Source organism: Ochlerotatus camptorhynchus, unplaced genomic scaffold, assembly GCF_037179485.1.
Source record: "Ochlerotatus camptorhynchus isolate MF236.1 unplaced genomic scaffold, CSIRO-AGI_Acam_v1.1 ptg000357l, whole genome shotgun sequence".
Lineage (NCBI taxonomy): Eukaryota > Metazoa > Arthropoda > Insecta > Diptera > Culicidae > Ochlerotatus > Ochlerotatus camptorhynchus.
In genome coordinates, this window is record NW_027040845.1 from 4,022,021 (window position 1) to 4,042,500 (window position 20,480).

Genomic DNA, 20,480 nt, shown 5'->3' on the forward strand with positions numbered 1-20,480 from the left:
ATGGGATCGTAAAGTTGTACAGGTATCGATGGATGGATTAATGGATGGAAGAATAGATCTTATGGCGATTCAGTCATTCTGCAATAGCAGGTCCTTTTCAAGAATTAAATAGAGATATCAACTCAAAATCTAATGGTTTACAGTGAACAATTCTTTCACGATACCACATATAAAAATCTACGAACTGGGACAAATCTATTGTGATTTTAGACAAAGGGAAATAAATTCAAGATCTTAGATCTCACACAGAAGTTTGAAGACATCCTATATTTATTTACCTATGATGAGATCTGACCCTTCTTATTTATTTAAAGTTCGACCAAAAAGCTCAAATCCCTCAGATGCGGAAAAGAAGTCTGACAATTGATGAATGAAATCAATGTGGATTTGTCAACACAATAAAGAAAACATGTTCTTCTTCAATCTATAAAATTTGTCGAACCTCTTAACGGAATCCCTTTATGAAGAGCTTTGGTTGGTTTATTTCCTTTAAATTCCGTTATAACTGCTTATCTTTTGACAGACTGGGACTTTACACCAGTTCTCCACTAAGTGTTCCTTGAGCACTTCTAAAGTTGCTATAATTGATAGGTTTACAAGCCTGTACCATTTTTGCATCAGTATTTTTGTGTGGCAATCACAATAATACTCTATATCTACACACTTGCTCGGCTGTGCAAATCTCGGCAAAATTCACTGAGATCTCAGCAAAAGTGACATTAGATTGCTGAGTCTCGGATAATGCTTAGCTGAATCTCAGCAAACAAATGAAAGGTTTGCTGAGATCTCAGTAAAACTTTTTTTTGCCGAGATTTGCACAGCCGAACTCGGTAGAAAAAACTAAGTGTGTAGGGAAGTTGAGAAATTTTTCAACCCGAAAAGTTCCTAGACCGAACCGAGAATCGAACCCAGCCGCCTCCAATTTTAAAATTTTCTAAAAATGCTAGTGGCTACGTGGCTAGTGTGTTCAGCAAAGTTGTAGATAATGCAAATGCTAGCAACTTTGCTGAAAACATCAACTTTATACACTGAATATCTGATGTGTTTATTATTAATATTTTTTTTATTAAAACCCATCAAAAATCGATTTTTGTCAGAACTCACTGTCATTGGTGGGGTTATGTTATCTTTATTAGCGAGACTTTCAGCCAGAGGCTGGTTCATCATTTGATGAATATTGGGAATCCAGAAGGGTCCCCCTAGTGACAGAGTTTGAAATAGCGGTGGAGATCAAGCAGGGACCCCCTAGTTATAGAGTTAATTAGGTGAAGGAACAGAAGGAACCCATTAATTAAGAGGAGTGGACAGTCCAGAAGAGACCTCCCTAGTAACAGAGTATTTGTTTATCAGAGTTGGCTGTCGAGGTGCTGTCGTAGTTAGTAGATGTTCCTGGTTTGATGCATTTGGTCGGCTAATTGATCATTTTGTCAAGCTTCTGCATTCATGTTCCATCAGATGTCACAGCTGTTGTTTGCGGTGACATCTATCGGAAACTACATACAATCTGTTTTCCTATAATTGTTCACAGAGGACACTGCAATGCAAAACATGTCTGGTACCTCTATATATGCATTTAGATTATTATTCGAAGTCCTTCCTTTTTTACACATTCTGCACACAAAATAGCTCACCCCTCACAGAATTTCCCACCGAATTTTATGTATGAGGCGGGGCATAAAGTATCTTTTGCGCAGAATATGTAAAAAAGGAGGGACTTCAAATGTTTTCAGGGAAAAAACTGAACGACAAAGTCCCTGATTAATTTCTTTAGGTTCTCGTTCACTTTTTTTGACCTGAATATGCACCGAAAGCGAATTATTCCCACTTCTCTCAATTTCTATATGGGGATTTTTATCACTTCCTACCAGGGGAACAGCGCCATCTCTGTGGAAAATGGTCGAACAAAATGATTAATTGTTATGGTGGAGTATTCAGAGTCCGTTATAGAGGTTGGTCTTTCGATTTTTGCACGGTTTTAAAAATAGTAAGATTTACAATTTTGACTCATTTTTTTTACTACCTGTGCCATATCCCGTGAAAATATTCATGAGAAATTTATCAAAAGTCTAGAAGAACATGAGAAAAGGGTCAATGATCTAAACGTAAACAATGACTATACATAAACGTCGATTTCAGATGAATGACAACACATCTTTGGTTTGCTTCGATGAGTCTCGAACAGCGAGAAATAGACGTTTAAAGCAATTGTTTACTATTGGCTCATTGGCTCTTTTGACATGTTCGTCTGGAAGTAACGTTTCTTTATTCTCGAGAATACAATTCGGATTCCCAATAACTTTTTTTTTTCATAGCATAAATTAAAAAAAAACGCAACCCACTGGAAAACATTTCCGGGAAATTTGCTTCACGTTTCCGGAAGAAACTTTCGGGGAATATTGCGAGTGGAGATGGAGCCATCATAGAGGAAATCGATTAAACTTCGAAGAAACTTTCGGGGAAAGTTAAGAAAAAAACTTCCCAACATAGTCTGGAGAAACTCGCGGAAATTGTCGGAAGACACATCCGAAAGAACCCAGGAATATTTTTTGGGAGATGTGAAGAACTGTCTTAGAAAAAGTTGTAAGAATCTGTCGAGCAGGCTTGATAAAACTCCTCAAACTCGCTAGAGGTTTTAAAATACTCTTACCCTGCGAGTTTAGGCAACCCTCGTCACGAGTGAGTGGCGGCAGGTTTTGACGTGAGGTGCGCTTTTCGAGCCTCCGGATGACTTTTTTGTTCGTGGCAAGGAGGTCAGAGTTCACCAAAGCGTGTGAAAGAAAACATGAAACAGCAAACCTCACTCAAGTTGTATAACCCTTCGCTCACAGCTCGAGCCACACAGCTGGAATTCTACTCCTCAGAAAAATGCTACCCTCGGCTCATTTTAGACTCACGAGTGAAACACCATCAAGCCTTTTTCCGCGGAAAGACACTTATGAGAAAAGTCGGCTTAACTTCCCGAGTAGTCGAAAGACAATTACAGGGGAATGCAGAAAAACATCGGAAGAAGCTTCCAGTATTGAGAAATCCAATAAGTCATAAGTCTGTGACAGCCCTTGACAATTTCATTGATTGTTTGCAAAATTGATTAATTTCAATGTAATTTCATGCAAATTTATTGTTAGAATGGATTAATCTTGTACAAAATGCATAAAACTATTTTGTAATGCATTGTCCCTAAATAAAAAGCTACTATAAGACTTATAAATTACAGAAAACATGTTAAGGTTTGAAATCATCTGCCGATTAAACAGAAGACGAAGTCGGCCGACTAAATCCATCGACGAAAAACTATTAAATAGGCCGATTGCTCGGTGTATCACCAGACGAAACACGATTTAATCTGCTGATTAATACACCAACTGAAAATAATTACAAGTGGCAATAGATTTAGTCGGTTTACAAATCGGGTGATTTGGATGATGTTTGTTTATGATGTTTGTTTATTCTATGCCGCCGTCTGTCACCATATGCAAGAGAGTTCGTGGGGCAATACCAGGCGGGATTCATGGGTGCCCGCGCTACCACGGACCAAATTTTCGCGATTCGGCAGGTTCTGCAGAAATGCCGCGAATACAACGTGCCCACACATCATTTGTTCATCGATTTCAAATCCGCATACGACACAATCGATCGAGATCAGCTATGGCAGATTATGCACGAGTACGGATTTCCGGATAAACTGACGCGATTGGTCAAGGCGACGATGGATCGAGTGACGTGCGTTGTTCGAGTATCGGGGACACTCTCGAGTCCCTTTGAATCTCGAAGGGGGTTACGGCAGGGTGATGGACTTTCGTGTCTGCTGTTCAACATCGCGTTAGAAGGTGTGATCAGAAGAGCTGGGATAGACACGAGTGGCACGATATTCAGGAAGTCCATCCAGCTCCTTGGTTTCGCCGATGACATTGACATTATGGCACGGAACTTTGAGATGATGGCGGAAACGTACATCAGACTGAAGGCTGAAGCTAGACGGATTGGACTTGCCATCAACGCATCAAAGACAAAATATATGAAAGCAAGAGGTTCTAGGGAAGACAATGTTAGCCTCCCACCCCGAGTTCAGATTGACGGTGACGAAATCGAGGTGGTCGATGAGTTCGTGTATTTGGGCTCACTGGTGACCGCCGAAAATGATACCAGCAGAGAAATTCAAAGACGCATTATGGCAGGGAATCGTGCCTACTTTGGACTCCGGAGGACGCTCCGGTCGAATAAAATTCGCCGCCGCACGAAGTTGACTGTCTACAAGACGCTGATTAGACCGGTGGTCCTTTACGGCCACGAGACCTGGACTATGCTCGTGGAGGACCAACGCGCCCTTGGTGTTTTCGAACGGAAGGTGTTGCGTACCATCTACGGTGGAGTGCAGATGGATGACGGAACGTGGAGGAGGCGAATGAACCACGAATTGCACCAGCTGCTGGGAGAACCATCCATCGTCCACATTGCAAAAATTGGGCGACTACGGTGGGCTGGGCACGTCGTAAGAATGCCGCACGACGACCCAGTGAAAATGGTTCTAGAAAGCGACCCAACAGGAACAAGAAGAAGAGGCGCGCAGCGGGCAAGGTGGATCGACCAAGTAGAAGGTGACCTGCGGACCCTTCGCAGACTACGAGGCTGGCGAACTGTGGCCATGGATCGAGTAGAGTGGAGACGACTTCTTCGGACAGCAGAGGACAACAAGGCCTTAGCCTGATTGGTAAGGTAAGATTGTTTATTTGGAAGATATTTTCAAAACAAAGCACTTTAAAATTCAGCCACATACCATTATCAAGAGTACTACTTTTTTGCTCGGCTCATGTTTTGACTGTAACCACAGAAACTCGCTAGAATAAATAGAAAATTATAGTTTTTTGGTCGCAATTTCAAAAATGTATTCAGTTTGACACATTATTTCGAACTTATCACCGGTGCCACGGTGGCCGAATCAAACTTGGATTTGTCAATAAGTTGGAATAAACCTTCAGCCAAGTGTGGAGACCCTTTCAGAGGAAGTTGAAAACTACTTCTGGGAGGACTCAAAAGGAATTTTCAGTGATAGCTGAAAAATCTTCCTAAAGAAGACGGAAGCTGGAAGAAACCTCCGGAGATATTTTGAAGGAAACTTCTTCGGAATAATTTGCCTGAGGTGTTTTGGGGTAGTAAGAAGGAAGTTCTAGGAGGAGCGACAAGAATCTTCCTGATGGATGTCAGAAACACAGACACTGTCTGGCCATAGCTAAAAGAGTTTTGGAAAAGACTGGAAAAAGCTTCAGGAAGAAATCTTCAAGAAAAAGTTTTCTGAATAAATCGGTATGAAAGTTAAAAGAAACTACCGAGATAAAACGGAAGAAATTTTCCCGGAAATATTCGAAGGAAGACGAACAATAAACTTCCATGCGATGTCAAAGTTTCAAGAATTAAAATTTTGAACTGAAGCTTTTGAAATGATGATTAAATGGAACATCAATGATAATCTCGTAGTCCTACATCAATAATGTGGACTCCTATTTTTTTTAACCAGGCCGAATGAGCATTAGGCTAAATGGTCATTCGGCTGAATGACTTCCAGCTTACCAACACAGTTCGAAAAAGTAGTGTAAATTTCTGTCACTATGATGCACATAAATGGAGCGTCACATATCATACAAATTCACATTGCAGATCGTGTAAATTTATGTGTCATTTAATGAAATATTCTAAATATTGTTTGCAAACATCTATCTTTGTAAGCAATATTTCTTGCAAGTTGCTAGTTTACGTGAAAAGGAAGTTTACATGTTTCAATTTTAGCATGCTTGGATAATTACATCACCATTAAAATTTATAATTTTTTGGTGTGCAGTTTTAAGTAAATGTTGACGAGCTTCTCTACACAGTTATGCTTTTAATATTTTCAAAACGTATCTGTTTTTGACGCAGAACTACGTCTTTGTGGACTATACTGGGGTTCAAATAAAAAAAAATGTGTAACGAAATAGTGTTAGGTTTTAAACGCTTATAACTTGGCCATTTTTTTTTTTGACGGATTTAAATTATTTTCACTCCCTTTGATTCATAATTGATGTAAGTTTTGTTTGGTATGAAGATTATAGTTATTTATCATAACTAAACTATTCTTACTAAAGGTGAAAATATTCATGAGAAATTTATCAACGGTCTAGACGAACATGTGAAAAGGGCCAATGATCTAAACGTATACAATGACTATAAACGTCGATTTCAGACGATTGACAACAAATCCTTGGTTTGCTTTGATGAGTCTCGCACAGCGATAAATCGACGTTTAAAGTAATTGTTTACTATTGGCATATTGGCCCTGTTCACATGTTCGTCTAGAAGTAACGTTTCCTTATTCTCGGGAATTCAATTCGGATTCCCGGGGAATAACTATTTTTTGCAACGAAATAATGTTAGGTTTTAAACGCTTATAACTTGGCCATTTATTGGTGAATTTAAATTCTTTTCACTCCCTTTGGTTTAAAATTGATGTAAGATTTGTTTGCTATAAAGATTATAGCAATTTATCATTGTTAAACTATTCTAAATTTCTATATTTAGGCCATAATCAACTAATCACGTGCTCGATTGTTATGACTATCGAGAGAACAGAGAGAGACAACCGGTTGCGAGGTTATAAAAAGAGCTTACCTGTACGTTTTGCTTCAGATCGTCTAGAGATGTGACGGTTGTCACATCGTTAGACGCCGTACACGTCTGATGAGACTAACTCAAAATTGAGTAGGATTTCTCTCAAAATAGTAGAAAGTGAGAAAAATTTTCCTCAACAATCTGCTTGAAAAAAAGGCAAAAATTACGTCTTTTCAGTTTATGATTACACTAGTACACGGCCAATGAGATCAACTCAAAATTGAGACAAATTTATAAAGGGGTTACTTAGTGAATGAGTAAATTTTTCCTAGATTTTCTAGGACTAACTTCTTGAATACCGTAGAACCCCATTGAATAGCTAAAATTGCATTTAAACTGCGATCATTTTGAATTTATTTAACGGGTATCTCTACAGTGCTCAATGGAACTACGCAATGTAATGCAATTCGACTCAGGTTACCTGCGTTAATTTTTTTTTTTTTTTATTCTTGTCTTATTGGAGTTGATTTTTGAGGAAAATTTGACTCACTCACTTTTACGATTTTAAGTGAAATGTTCAGTGATGTCATTGTGGTTAGTACTGATTACCATTGAGGGTAACGAGTTATTGAAAACAATATTAAATTTAATTCTAAATGAGGAATCAGTTCAAAATTTACTATGACATCACTGGGTTGCGCTCTTCATCAAAGGTTTTCAGATGCATAAAGCTTATTGAAAGGTGAACAGTTGAGTTATGAATTCGTCTTTCAGGTGGCACTATTAAATCATTTGCTTAACTTGACATATTGACTAGATAGATGGCTCTTTGGAAAAGTTTTGAACTAGTATACTATTTCACTTCTTATTGCTTTAACTTGCGACTTCGACTAGATAGAAGGTAGCGGTCTTCGATAAAGTTGTTCTGATGAATAAGACCTATTGGAGACCTATTGGATGATGGACATCTCAGTTCATAATTCACTCTCCATGTGACGTTAGTGTGCAATTTGACATCTTATTGCTTGCTTTAACTTGACAGTACGACTAGATAGAAGTTTGCTGTCTTCAGTTCTGAATGACATATCGTATCTCACTCGAAAAAATCACTAACCACTAGTGCCATTTGATACTAATGACTTGCTTAAGTCGACATCTCGACTAGATAGAAGGTTGCTGTCAACACGACCTGTTGTATAGTGGACCGGCGAGTATGCTCATCCAGATATATGGTTGCTGTTTTTGACAAAGTTGATCAGATTTATAAGAATGTTAACCAGTTTAGTTGAAAATTTTTCACCAGTGTACGAACTGACTTGCTACCTTTTGACCTATTGGATGGTGCACAGTTTATTTCAGAATTCTGTCTCGAGGGTGCCTTTGAAATAATAATTCTTATTATTCATAGCTATTACGTCCCAACTGGAACTTTGCTTGTGTCTTAAACTTTAATTTCATTTGATGTTTTGGGACTGCCGTCGTTACTTGTAAAATGTATATTACACGAATGTAACGTAACGTATTGGCTTGAAACGTATTGATTTGTCAGTATACGATTTGCAACTTTCATGACATAAATCAGCGAAACAAAGCCAGAAAAAGATTTATCACAATGGTACCATATTGTTTGCAAACTTAAATGCAACCCGATGTCTTGTGTAAACGAAGATCGATCAGTTCAAACTCACAAAAATATGACGTCAAATGTTTTGAATTACAGCATTCGCTATTTTATATATTTTTGTTTACATACAGATAAAGGACAAACAAATGAGATTCAGTTTATCTGTCATAATTTTGCAACATTAAAGTGTAATAATGTTGTGTGACGTACTTATAAGTATTTTAAACCTGTTTGTTATATGAAATGCATTTTAAATAGTGATTTTTCACGCCGGTTGTTATTCAGTAAGCATCTGGAAATTGGTTGTACATGTTTGAAACCTAATTTTAAATGGGATAGGAACTCAATGTTGGAAGATGAAAATTGAATTCAATTGAGGATATTGAATGCCCCCTTATTTAAAATATTTTAATTGAATGCTTGATTATTTTAGAATAAAATTTATAATTCACTAATTTGGTAATTATTAATTAAATTATTAGGCAAAAGCAATCTCCTAGTCCTAAGTCAAAAATGCGATCGTGCTTGGGATTCAACCTTTAATTTGTTTAGACTGAATACTTGGAAAACCTTTCTCGGATTGCAATTTTTGGTTTTCCACGAATAGACGAAATGTGAAATTTGGCAAGCAACTAAAACATTTTTCCTACTCTCAAACATGAACAGTTATTTCGAATGTTACGGTTTTGTGATTTTTAGCATCACGAATAAAATATGCCATCGCATTAATTTTACTTCTTTCAAAAGCTGCTTGTTCTTTTCTGGCACTAATCTATATGTGACTTCGATCTTTTTCGGTATCGAAGAAATTTATATTTCCACTGAATTTTCGTTGATTAGCGTTTGTCAATTTGGTAAGAAATTGCGTTGATGCATAGGTGAAGGATAAGAGGAGAGTCAAAGGTGTTGACATGCAGAATTAGAAGTCGTCGAGATTGACTGCGCATGTCTAAATATCGTTGATCCAGTTTCCTATCATATAAATTTGCATATTGTCTAGTTATGATTTTTGTCAATAATACCCACATTTAGATGAAGATGGTGCTACCTATTTAACCTTTTATGTGATACCAATCAGCACAGAAGCCAACCTTAAATCGTAGATCAGGTCCATTGTCAATACACTCTTTCTGAGAAGGGGCTCTATGATACCACTCATGCTCTATAGTCATCTTCTTCTTGTTCAGTTTCTCTCACCACCTGGAATGAACGCTCGATGCATTTTAGATTTTATATGGTTAATAATATCAAATAGTGTTAAATGCGAACGAAAATGAGATACAACCAAGATTAGTTTTTTTAAAGTAATAGTTTCATCTGAATACCCAACTAACCATATCGTATCCCAGTGACATTGTCTCACTCTGAACCTACATTTAAAGTTATTTTGTGATTATATGGTTACTTGGATACTCAGAAAAAAATGCAAGTACCACAAGTTGAACAACGCTCAACTAAGGACATCTCAATGTTTATCCCATTTATTCTTTGAATCAGTGAACACCAACATGATTCTCTGTTAGGAAACACAAAAGAATTTATAGAGATAAAGCTCAAAATACAGTTTTAACTTATAGTACTTTATAAACATCAAACTAACCCATATTGGACCCTGCCAACCCACGGCACCTGCACGGTAATGTGGACCATCAGAATGATTCATCGGTAACGAAGTGAAGTACTTCTCAAACTGAAGCTACACATTTCTAAATGTTTCAACTTTATCCTAACGTAAACTTAATACTATCACCCATATGCCCGTCCAGACCCGGAACTCATCCCCCACACAAAATCAAATGAAAATGTTTCTGTATAGCAAACACGCCCGGACATAAACGAGAATATGGATACACATCTTTACTATCGCAACTACGGGTAATCATCGAAAGTACTTGCATTCTACCAAAGACTTCATATCAAGAAGACTGGCAACTCTTCCATTTCTCATACGAACGCTATGAGGCAGGTACATTTGCGTCATCTGCCGCTCAAAGGTAAATGCTTCGAACGAACTTGATAGCAAAGATTACATCCTCAGAAGAAAGGTTTGTGTATTTGCTCATTTTTCTATGCGTTGCTTCCACCTTCACTCAAGCGCAGCACTACTGTATCTGACGCTTGGATTTTGGCAAACTTGCCAGTCTTCTTGATTTGTTGTCTTCGATTTTACTCAGGTACTTTTGAGCAAATTGCAATCACCCTCTCATACTCAAAATGTGCCACGACCAACCTGACACAACGATGCTTGTCCGATTTTCTCAACTAATCGATTATTTACTAATCGATTAATTTTTTATTGATAGTTATCGACATCGATTAATCGACATGAAATAATTGATTAATCGAAATAATCGATTAATTTTAATACTTTCTGATAACAAAGAAAACTAACGTCTTTAAGGAAGTGTTTTATCTAAATATTGATTATTTATCCTTGGATCATGTGTAAATTATTGTTTCGAGATTTAACAATTCAATAAAATAGACTTTTACTCTTTAATGCTTATCAACATTTTTATTAGAAGTTTAAAAAGAGAGAAAAGACAACTTGACGAATTGATTTCGACTTTGGACTACAATCTCTTTGCCTGAAAAAAAAAACACATACTCGAACCAAACATCTTCTACAACAGATTGTAGGAATAGTATAATTTTGAGATGAGGGCCAGACAAACGGTTTCTCAGCTTTGCTATTGTCTGACCTGCTTTAGAGAATAGACGTTCTGAACTTCAAGTTAGGATGGAACATAGTTTAATCGATGCTCTGTTGGCTTGGTAGTTAGTTCTATTTACACTACACACTTAGAAATAACTAATTTTACACGTGACGGAATCCATCTTTGACATTAAGGATGAAACGTAAACAAACATGTCATGTAAAATTAAGGGCTCCGAGATTGAACAGTTCGTTACTCGAAGAAAAGTACGTTTGATTGAACTGAATTTTGCGTCTGTTATGACTCAAATTTATGTCAAAATTGACGCTCGTATATGTCAGTCTCAGATCACCTAAATTTACATGAATTTTTCTAAGTGTGAAAAATATATTCAACTCCTAATTCAAATGAAGATTTGAATAATAGTGCAATAATCTAAGTCAATTAATAGATTGGTAGATAATCGAGGCATTGAAAGCAGATAATCGATAAGCTCGATTAATCGTGTAGTAATCGGACATCACTAGCTATACGCTATCTGATCAAAGCGCAGGGATAAAAATGTTTGAAAAATGGAGCTATTATCTGTCAGTGTATGCAACCTTTCCCGGTGTTTTCCGGAAATCATCATGATGGCCATCGAAATACCAGCTCAAACCATGGCCAAAATTAGTGTGCGATAGATCCCATAAATCAAGCAAAGCCTGACCAAACACGGTGGGGATCATGACCTCACGACGGTAAAAGGTTTCCACAATTTCGGTATTTATCAAATCCAGCATTCCGGTATGGGCAGCAGCCTCCACGGGAATGCGTCACTCGCAAAGATATGTTCCACGGATTCAACGGGTGGCGCTAATCAATCTTCTGCGGTCACCGAACGGTCAAATTGCATCCGCATCTGTATTGTCGTCGTCAGCCGGCCTAAGTATAGCCGACCGGCCGTTGATCAATGGTTTCACTTCACCACCCGTCGGTCTTGTCTGTCGGTTGTTGGCGTTGAACCGTGTGGCTCCACGTCCTCCAACAAGGCGGGAAGTGATAACACCATCACCAAAATGTGCTGCCCAGCTGTTGGCTGCTAAATTAGAGGGATAGATTGAATGCAGCGCGGTAGCCGAATGATTTGTTAAGTCAAAGACGCGTGAATAAATGAAGTTGTTCGTTCGCAGTCAAAAGGTTACCGATGAGGTTCCCGGTGTAAAGCTACCTATAGTGAAAGTGTATGTTTGCTTCCCTGCGTGCTTCCACGCTTATTTTTCGGATGATGGTTTCTGGTTTGGTTGTAGAAGGGTTTTGCGGTGCATGTTGGTATTTGGACACGCAAAATCGTTGATTCGGCTACTTTTGCGTCAGTGATGCACACACAAAAAAGAAAAGATGCAGAGATGAGGATGAGTGTCCAAATTTGGCTTTTATGCAAAAGCGAAAGTGTGCATTTATATGGATGAATTTGCGCCTTGGACCGTTGAACTAATGTAGTTTGCCGCGATGAATTGCTTTTCTTGCTCGTCAATCGTCGATTGGGGAAAATAGATACATGTACGCATGTACCAATAGGAACCAGCCTGTTGCTGTATTGGTCTCCGTTAATAACCAAAAGACACCAGAAGTGTGCTATTATTAATAGAGAATCTATATGATCAATTATTAAGCAGAAGGTATACTATTCGGTGAACACGTTACAGTTTGACATTTGAAAGAGAGTAGATACGTATCTACCAGCAACAAACTTGCACACTTCTATTGATTGACAACGTGTGTGTCTCGGTCTGTCCATCAATACCAGATGTTCGAGCCAAGATTAACCAACATAGGTAATGTTGTATCTAGATGGCTGAAAGTGATCTTTTCCGCTTACCAACCGCAGAATGAGGCATGACTCTGTATCGTAATGGTTTGAGAAAAACACTCACACCTAGTTGATTGAGAGTGTCGATGAAGTGGAAATACAATAAACCTGCATTCTGTGCCATGTTGGTCCATGTACCGCATGAAAGGATGAATGGGAAGCAGACATGTATTTAATTACCAGATTTATTGTTGACAGATGCATGACAGCAGTGGCGGCGAGGGAAATGAGATTTCTAAATCACCTCATAGTGTGCAGCCAAAATAATGCCACCGTGCGAACAACGCCAGGAAATTCGGTTCGCCGATGTAGTAACAGACTCGACGGGTAATTTTCCTACACATGCGTTGTTGCTGTTACTCAATCTCAATCACTCTCTTTATGTTTTTCGGTGGATAGACACTGAATACCTGACGGAGCAAAAGCGACTCGAAAGCGTTTGCATAGGTTAATCTGTGACTTCTCAAGTACCACGTGTAGGGCTATACCATACCTATATAGCAACAAGCAGCACGCGGCATTTCGACGTAAACAGAAAAGGTCAACGTCGTTGTCGCTGGCCGATCGACATGAACGCGCAACTTCTTGCGTGTTGTGTTGTTTAGCCGAAAATTTACCGCACTTCGACATGGTTTTCGCCTTCACCAATCGATTACCTACCGGTTGACGGGGCCTCATCAATGGGGTGCATGTAAATAGATGAGTGTTGGGCCTATGTTGTAATCCCTCACCGAACAAGCAGCGCTAATGGGAGCCGTTTTTTGTGTGTGTTAACTCTGGGAGAGATTTTGATCGACACTTAGACACGGTTAGGGCTCAAGTGGCTGCGGTTGACATGCTTCGCTACGGAGATTTGAGATGGCGGAAGTAAATCTTCTTGTATCTTCGAGATGTGTGAATTTGCATAATCTCTAAAGGTTTCAATCGCTCTGATACGTTGATCGATGGAACATGCTTTGAAATAAATTTACTATCGAATTTTCATTATCTATATTTAAAACGACCCTCTCCTGGTCGGACTTGTCGTAGGACCAGCACGCTACAAGATCTATGGTATATGACCTTTAAGCTAACCAAACAATAGTACGAGTTTTATCGAACGTTTAAAGCAACATTCTCAAATCTCAATCGGGGTATTTCTGCTTCATTCTCTTATTATTCTTCTTCTTCATATTCTTCTTGTTATCATTATTCTTCTTCTTCTTCTTCTTCTTGTATAGATATTACTAACGTTTATCGTACGCATACTACGTTGAACGCCGTCACGTATACCGTAATGCACCAAATTCCGGACACTTAGTTCATAAATCTAGACACTGTAGCAGTTGATTATCAATGGAGTTGGTTGGAAACGCTATCTAACATGAAACTTTAGTGGGATAATGTATTAGCTAGAGAATGATCTTAGAAGAGGATAGGTAGATAGTTCCGTTAGAGTACGGCAGTATGAAAATTGAATAGAAGTTGAAAATGAGCAAAGGGCCATTAATGCGACAGTACAAAGTCAAACGCACACCTTTTGCCTAACCCGTACAAGTATGTCTTCAAATCTATAGGCAAAAAGTGTGCGCCCGCTTTTGCTCATTACTGTCTGTGGTTGTGGAATAGTTCTAGCGACGTTTCATGACCACCTAAAACCCCACGTTGCCGAAAGCATTTCCAGTCGATGGTGTGTTAAAATCCAATTCTTCTTTACCCAGCTATTGTGTTGCTCCTCTCGTCATGACCAACGTGGTCATCTCAAAGAGAAAGCAGTAGGGTGGTTGTTGCGTGCTGTACCATCATCAGCATTGTTGACGGCTACTCCCGTCTTAAGTTGTTACATTCAAAGTGTCTCTAGCTAATAAATTATCACACTAAACCTTCATGTTAGATAGCATTTCCAACTAACTCTGAAAATCGCAAACTTCGCGTATGACTTACCTTACCACCTTACCAATCAGGCTAAGGCCTTGTTGTCCTCTGCTGTCCGAAGAAGTCGTCTCCACTCTACTCGATCCATGGCCACAGTTCGCCAGCCTCGTAGTCTGCGAAGGGTCCGCAGGTCACCTTCTACTTGGTCGATCCACCTTACCCGCTGCGCGCCTCTTCTTGTTGTTCCTGTTGGGTCGCTTTCTAGAACCATTTTCACTGGGTCGTCGTGCGGCATTCTTACGACGTGCCCAGCCCACCGTAGTCGCCCAATTTTTGCAATGTGGACAATGGATGGTTCTCCCAGCAGCTGGTGCAATTCGTGGTTCATTCGCCTCCTCCACGTTCCGTCATCCATCTGCACTCCACCGTAGATGGTACGCAATACCTTCCGTTCAAAAACACCAAGGGCGCGTTGGTCCTCCACGAGCATAGTCCAGGTCTCGTGGCCGTAAAGGACCACCGGTCTAATCAGCGTCTTGTAGACAGTCAACTTCGTGCGGCGGCGAATTTTATTCGACCGGAGCGTCCTCCGGAGTCCAAAGTAGGCACGATTCCCTGCCATAATGCGTCTTTGAATTTCTCTGCTGGTATCATTTTCGGCGGTCACCAGTGAGCCCAAATACACGAACTCATCGACCACCTCGATTTCGTCACCGTCAATCTGAACTCGGGGTGGGAGGCTAACAATGTCTTCCCTAGAACCTCTTCCTTTAATGTATTTTGTCTTTGATGCGTTGATGACAAGTCCAATCCGTCTAGCTTCAGCCTTTAGTCTGATGTACGTTTCCGCCATCATCTCAAAGTTCCGTGCCATAATGTCAATGTCATCGGCAAAGCCAAGGAGCTGGATGGACTTCCTGAATATCGTGCCACTCGTGTCTATCCCAGCTCTTCTGATCACACCTTCTAACGCGATGTTGAACAGCAGACACGATAGTCCATCACCCTGCCGTAACCCCCTTCGAGATTCAAAGGGACTCGAGAGTGTCCCCGATACTCGAACAACGCACATCACTCGATCCATCGTCGCCTTGACCAATCGCGTCAGTTTATCCGGAAATCCGTACTCGCGCATAATCTGTCATAGCTGATCTCGATCGATTGTGTCGTATGCGGATTTAAAATTGATGAATTTTGTAGGTTGGGCATACGACACCTTCCATCCACTCCTCCGGTAATATCTCCTCCTCCCAAATCTTGGCAATTACCCAGTGCAGCGCTCTAGCCAGTGCTTCACCACCGTATTTTAATAGCTCACTTGGTAGTTGATCTATACCAGTTGCTTTGTTGTTCTTCAGCCGACCGATCTCCTCCTCAACTTCTTGAAGATCAGGGGCCGGTAGCATGTCGTCTTCTGCGCGTGCTCCAAGGTCTGTTGCCGTGCCACCTTCGTTTTCTGCTGCTTCACCGTTGAGGTGCTCGTCATAGTACTGCTTCCACCTCTCAATCACCTCACACTTGTTCGTGAGAAGGTTACCGTCCAAGTCCTTGCACATATCGGCTTGCGGCACGTAGCCTTTGCGCGAACTATTTAACTTCTCGTAGAACTTCCGTGTGTCGTTTACGCGGTACAGATTTTCCATCGCCTCGCGATCTCGGTCTTCCTGCTGACGCTACTTCCTTCGGAAAACCGAGTATTGTCTGTTCCGCGCTTGTCTGTATCGCTCCACATTCAATCTCGTGCGGTGTTGCAGCATTCTCGCCCGTGCTGCATTCTTCTCCTCTACTAACAGTTTGCATTCGCCGTCAAACCAGTCATGTCTTCGGTCCGGGATTGCAGCACCTAGTGCCGCTGCAGGTAGTGCAACTTCCAGCTGCTGCGCGTAGTCCTGGGCAACTCCGGTGTCCCGTAGTTGCTCAATGTTGGGTCGTGGCGTTCGACTTCGACGTGTGTTATGCACCGTCGAGAGTTTTGAGCGCATGCATACTGCAACTAGGTAGTGGTCCGAATCTATGTTCGCACTGCGGTACGTGCGGACGTTGATAATGTCGGAGAAGAATTTCCCGTCGATTAGAACGTGATCGATTTGGTTTTCTGTGTGTTGGTCAGGTGATCTCCATGTGGCTTTGTGGATATCCTTGCGGGGGAAAAAGGTACTTCGAACTACCATACCCCGGGAGGCTGCAAAGTTCACGCATCGTTGGCCGTTGTCGTTCGATACGGCATGCAGGCTGTTTGGCCCGATTGCCGGTCTATACATTGCCTCCCGTCCTACCTGAGCGTTCATGTCGCCGATGACGATTTTGACGTCCCGTTGCGAACAGCCGTCGTACACCTGCTCCAGCTGCGCATAGAACGCTTCTTTCTCGTCGTCGGGTCTCCCTTCGTGTAGGCAGTGCACGTTGATGATACTGTAGTTGAAGAAACGGCCCTTAACCCTCAACTTGCACATCCTCGCGTTGATCGGCTGCCAACCAATCACGCGTTGGCGCATCTTACCCAGCACTACAAAGCCGGTTCCCAGGTCGTTGGCGATGCCACAGCTCTGGTAGAAAGTAGCCGCTCGATGCCCGCTTTTCCATACCTTTTGTCCCGTCCAGCAAAGTTCCTGCAGTGCTACGACTTTGAAGTTGCGTGGTTGAAGTTCGTCATAGATTAACCTATCGCAACCCGGAAAGCCGAGCGATTTGCAGTTCCATGTTCCAGTTTGGTATGATATGGTTTATGTAACCAACTACCTTTCCAGGATTAGCAGACCAAATTCCACTAGGTTGTAAGATAACACTATGAAGAAATTTAGATCTACGCCTGTGTAATGCACCGCAACTGCAGAGCAGGTGTTCCGAGTTTTCACGTTCTATGCTACAGAAACGGCAGACATCGCTCTGAACCCGACCAATGTTCTTCAAATGATATCTACTCGGACAGTGCCCAGTTACTAGGCCAGTGTATATACTAAGAGCCCGTTTATTGAGCTCCAAGAGCTTTTTGGTAATAACGGCGCCAGTGGTGTAGGGGTAAGCGTGATTACCTCTCACCCCAGCAGGCCTGGGTTCAATCCCAGTCGGCGCCGCCGGGATGTTCTGAGGCATAACATCTCTGATCACGCCTTCCTTCGGATGGGAAGTAAAGCCGTTGGTCCCCGGTTCATGAGTTGATGGGTCGATAGGTAGGGTCCAGGTGTGGGAGCTGCCTTCCTGGAACGTCGGTAGCATTGGTGCTCAGCACGGAAAACAAGATCGACGGAAAAGACAAACCAAAGGAAAAAAAAAGAGCTTTTTGGTATGTGTTACATTTGGAGTTATAAGTTTTCGACTGGTTGCACTTCGTAACGGCCATCCAGTTGGCCATCACCCTTTGTTCTTCCCAGCGTTTCAGTTCCGTTTTTACCGTACAGTTTGATATTACACAGTATGGTTCTGGGCCGTCTGCCTTTTCATTCCCTTCAATGCCACAGTGTCCAGGAACCCAATATAAGTTTACTGAGTTCTGTTTGCACAGCTGTTGCAACAAGAGAATACATTCCCAGACAATCTTTGATGTACATTTGTAAGCACGAAGCGCTTTTAGTGCTGCTTGACTGTCAGAAAAATACAGATATTTGCACATCTATACTATATTTTCTCCTTAGGCAAACACTTACACATTCAAGTATTGCCACGATTTCCGCTTGAAACACTGTTGGACAATGTCCCATCGCTACTGAAATATTTGTCCCAGGGCCAAAGATTCCTGCACCTGTTTGTGTTCCAATTTTTAAGCCATCTGTGAAAAATATGATTGAGCCTTGACGAACGCTAAGACCACCGACTTCCCAATCCGAACGCAACATTTCACATACGTTGAAGGGAGTGTCATAATTGTCCTCTGGTTTCATCCAGCCTCCATTCATACTCATCACTCCTTACTTCCTCCGGAACATCAAACTTGTGCTGGGCGGTGAAGAACAGTAGCCCCGGAAGCTGCCGGAAGTCTGGCTTGACGTTAGTCTCATCATCCATGATGAGACAATGAAGCCCTCCCGGTCCTTGGCTATTTGAACGAAAGACTTGGACAGATTCAACTTTTTGCCACATCCCGGACCGAAGCTTTGGGATTCCGCTTAAACGCTTTCACAACACGCTTGTGATCCTGATCACTAATAGAACATTCATTCTGACCGCATTTCTCCTTCCGTTCGATGCTCAGAGTTTTGTAGGAACGTTTAATCACACGACTCACCGTTGACTGCACGATTCCGAGTTGTATTCCGATGTCCCGATGAGAGAGTTGGGGATTTTCCAGGTGCTTGCGCAAAATCAATTCGCGACGTTGCTTTTCGGGTGACGCCATTTTTTCCAACTTTCGAAAAACTGACAGCGATAAAAATACAGTGTAAACAATTCACTCTAAACTACTTCTACCTAAATTTTCAAGAGAAAATACCCAATGGGTAATTTTCTATAGCGTTTCTTCCGTGATGCAATTTGATGTGGGACATTCATGACATGTCCCTTAAATTTACACGACCTTAAATGTAAACTTGTATGATATATGACGCTCCAGTTATGAGCATCATAGTAACATAAATTTACACTACTTTTTCAAACTGTGCTGAAAATCGTCAATCGTATGCAATCAGAATTGATTGTATACCGCATACCCGGATACTTCTGAATTTCGATTTTATTTGATGCTTGATTTCTCTTCAGTGACACAACAATCCCATACCCCACCATGTTTACATTTGCCTCTGATAATGTTAATTCAGTAAACAACAAAGCAACAGCAATCAACGGCGGAGCCCCTCCAAGGCCATTCACTAAAATCAACCACCCAACACCAGTCTAGTAAAAGTCAACGACCACCGTGTGCACGCACCAACCTTCAAAAAAATCAACAACCTGTCTGGAACAATGCGCTATAGCTACCTACCAATCTTACTATACTGCTGTACTATTCATCGTGTGATTCTGATTGATGTTATTAACCGCCAGTGTAATTTAATTAGGTCAGCTCTCTTGTTTTCCTCTGCTTCAATTAATTCGAAACAACCACACAATATAATGTGATCAGTGCAGCGCGATCCGATCGATCAACGGCAGCCATAAATCCGATCCGATCCGCATGTCTGCAGTGCTCGCCGGCCGGCGATCTTGCACATTGGTGAAAAGTGAAATGAAATCGATCGAAATCGAGCGTTAAGCCGAAATTATAATTAAGCAACAAATTAATAAAGAAAGGGAAAAAAATCCAAACGAAATCGAAATTGTGTGATCGCGCAATTCGCGCGGTGGGAAGAGTGAGCGAATAATTTGGTTGAATAGCAACGAAAGGGGCCGGAGAAGAAAGACGTGTGCAATAAGAAGCCAAATCAGCCAAATAATGTGGAATAAATTGTTCAAAAGCAAGTCCAAATCGTCGAAAAATCTCTCCAGCACCAGCAGTAGCAATGGATCGACCTCGACGACACCATTGGCGTCACCGCCGTTGGACATGGTGCCGATCTATAACCACGAAACCGACATCAATTTTCGAAGAAACAACAACAACAAGGACGAGCACAATCGGGACTCGATCGGGGCGCAAATGTGTGGCATACCGATGCGCAAGTCCAAGTTCTCCAACGCGTTCAAGAGTCTCAGCTTGAGACGGGGCAGCACCAAGAATCAGCTGAAGCTGTACCCCGGGGCGGGAGACATTCCGGTCGGGGACGACGAAATCCACATTAGCACCGTCAGTAAGCGGGACTCGTTGAGGCCCTCAAAATCAGGTATGTTTGAAATGTTTTTTTTTATCTTATGCTTTGTAGGGGATTTTGGCTTTTCAGACAGATGTTTTTCCTTTATGCAATTTGATATGCATTTGTTTTTACTTTTTAAATTCATTTAACTCTTGACAACAAATTAAACTTGAAAGGTAATACGATGTAAT

At 41.1% G+C, this 20,480-nt stretch overlaps 1 protein-coding gene across 5 annotated transcripts in view; it reads left to right on the top strand.

Moving 5' to 3' along the window:
• The window catches only part of LOC135709211 (putative uncharacterized protein DDB_G0277255), a 316,014-nt gene that overhangs the window by 186,289 nt on the left and 109,245 nt on the right, over positions 1–20,480 (top strand). For 4 of the 5 annotated variants that reach the window (XM_065231450.1, XM_065231451.1, XM_065231453.1 and 1 more), the window contains exon 2: positions 19,558–20,319. The exons of the other annotated variant lie outside the window; for it this stretch is intronic. In XM_065231450.1, the coding sequence (XP_065087522.1) occupies positions 19,932–20,319 (388 nt within the window). In that variant the 5' untranslated portion in view covers positions 19,558–19,931. The remainder of the gene's footprint in view (positions 1–19,557; positions 20,320–20,480) is intronic. 5 annotated transcript variants of the gene reach the window in all.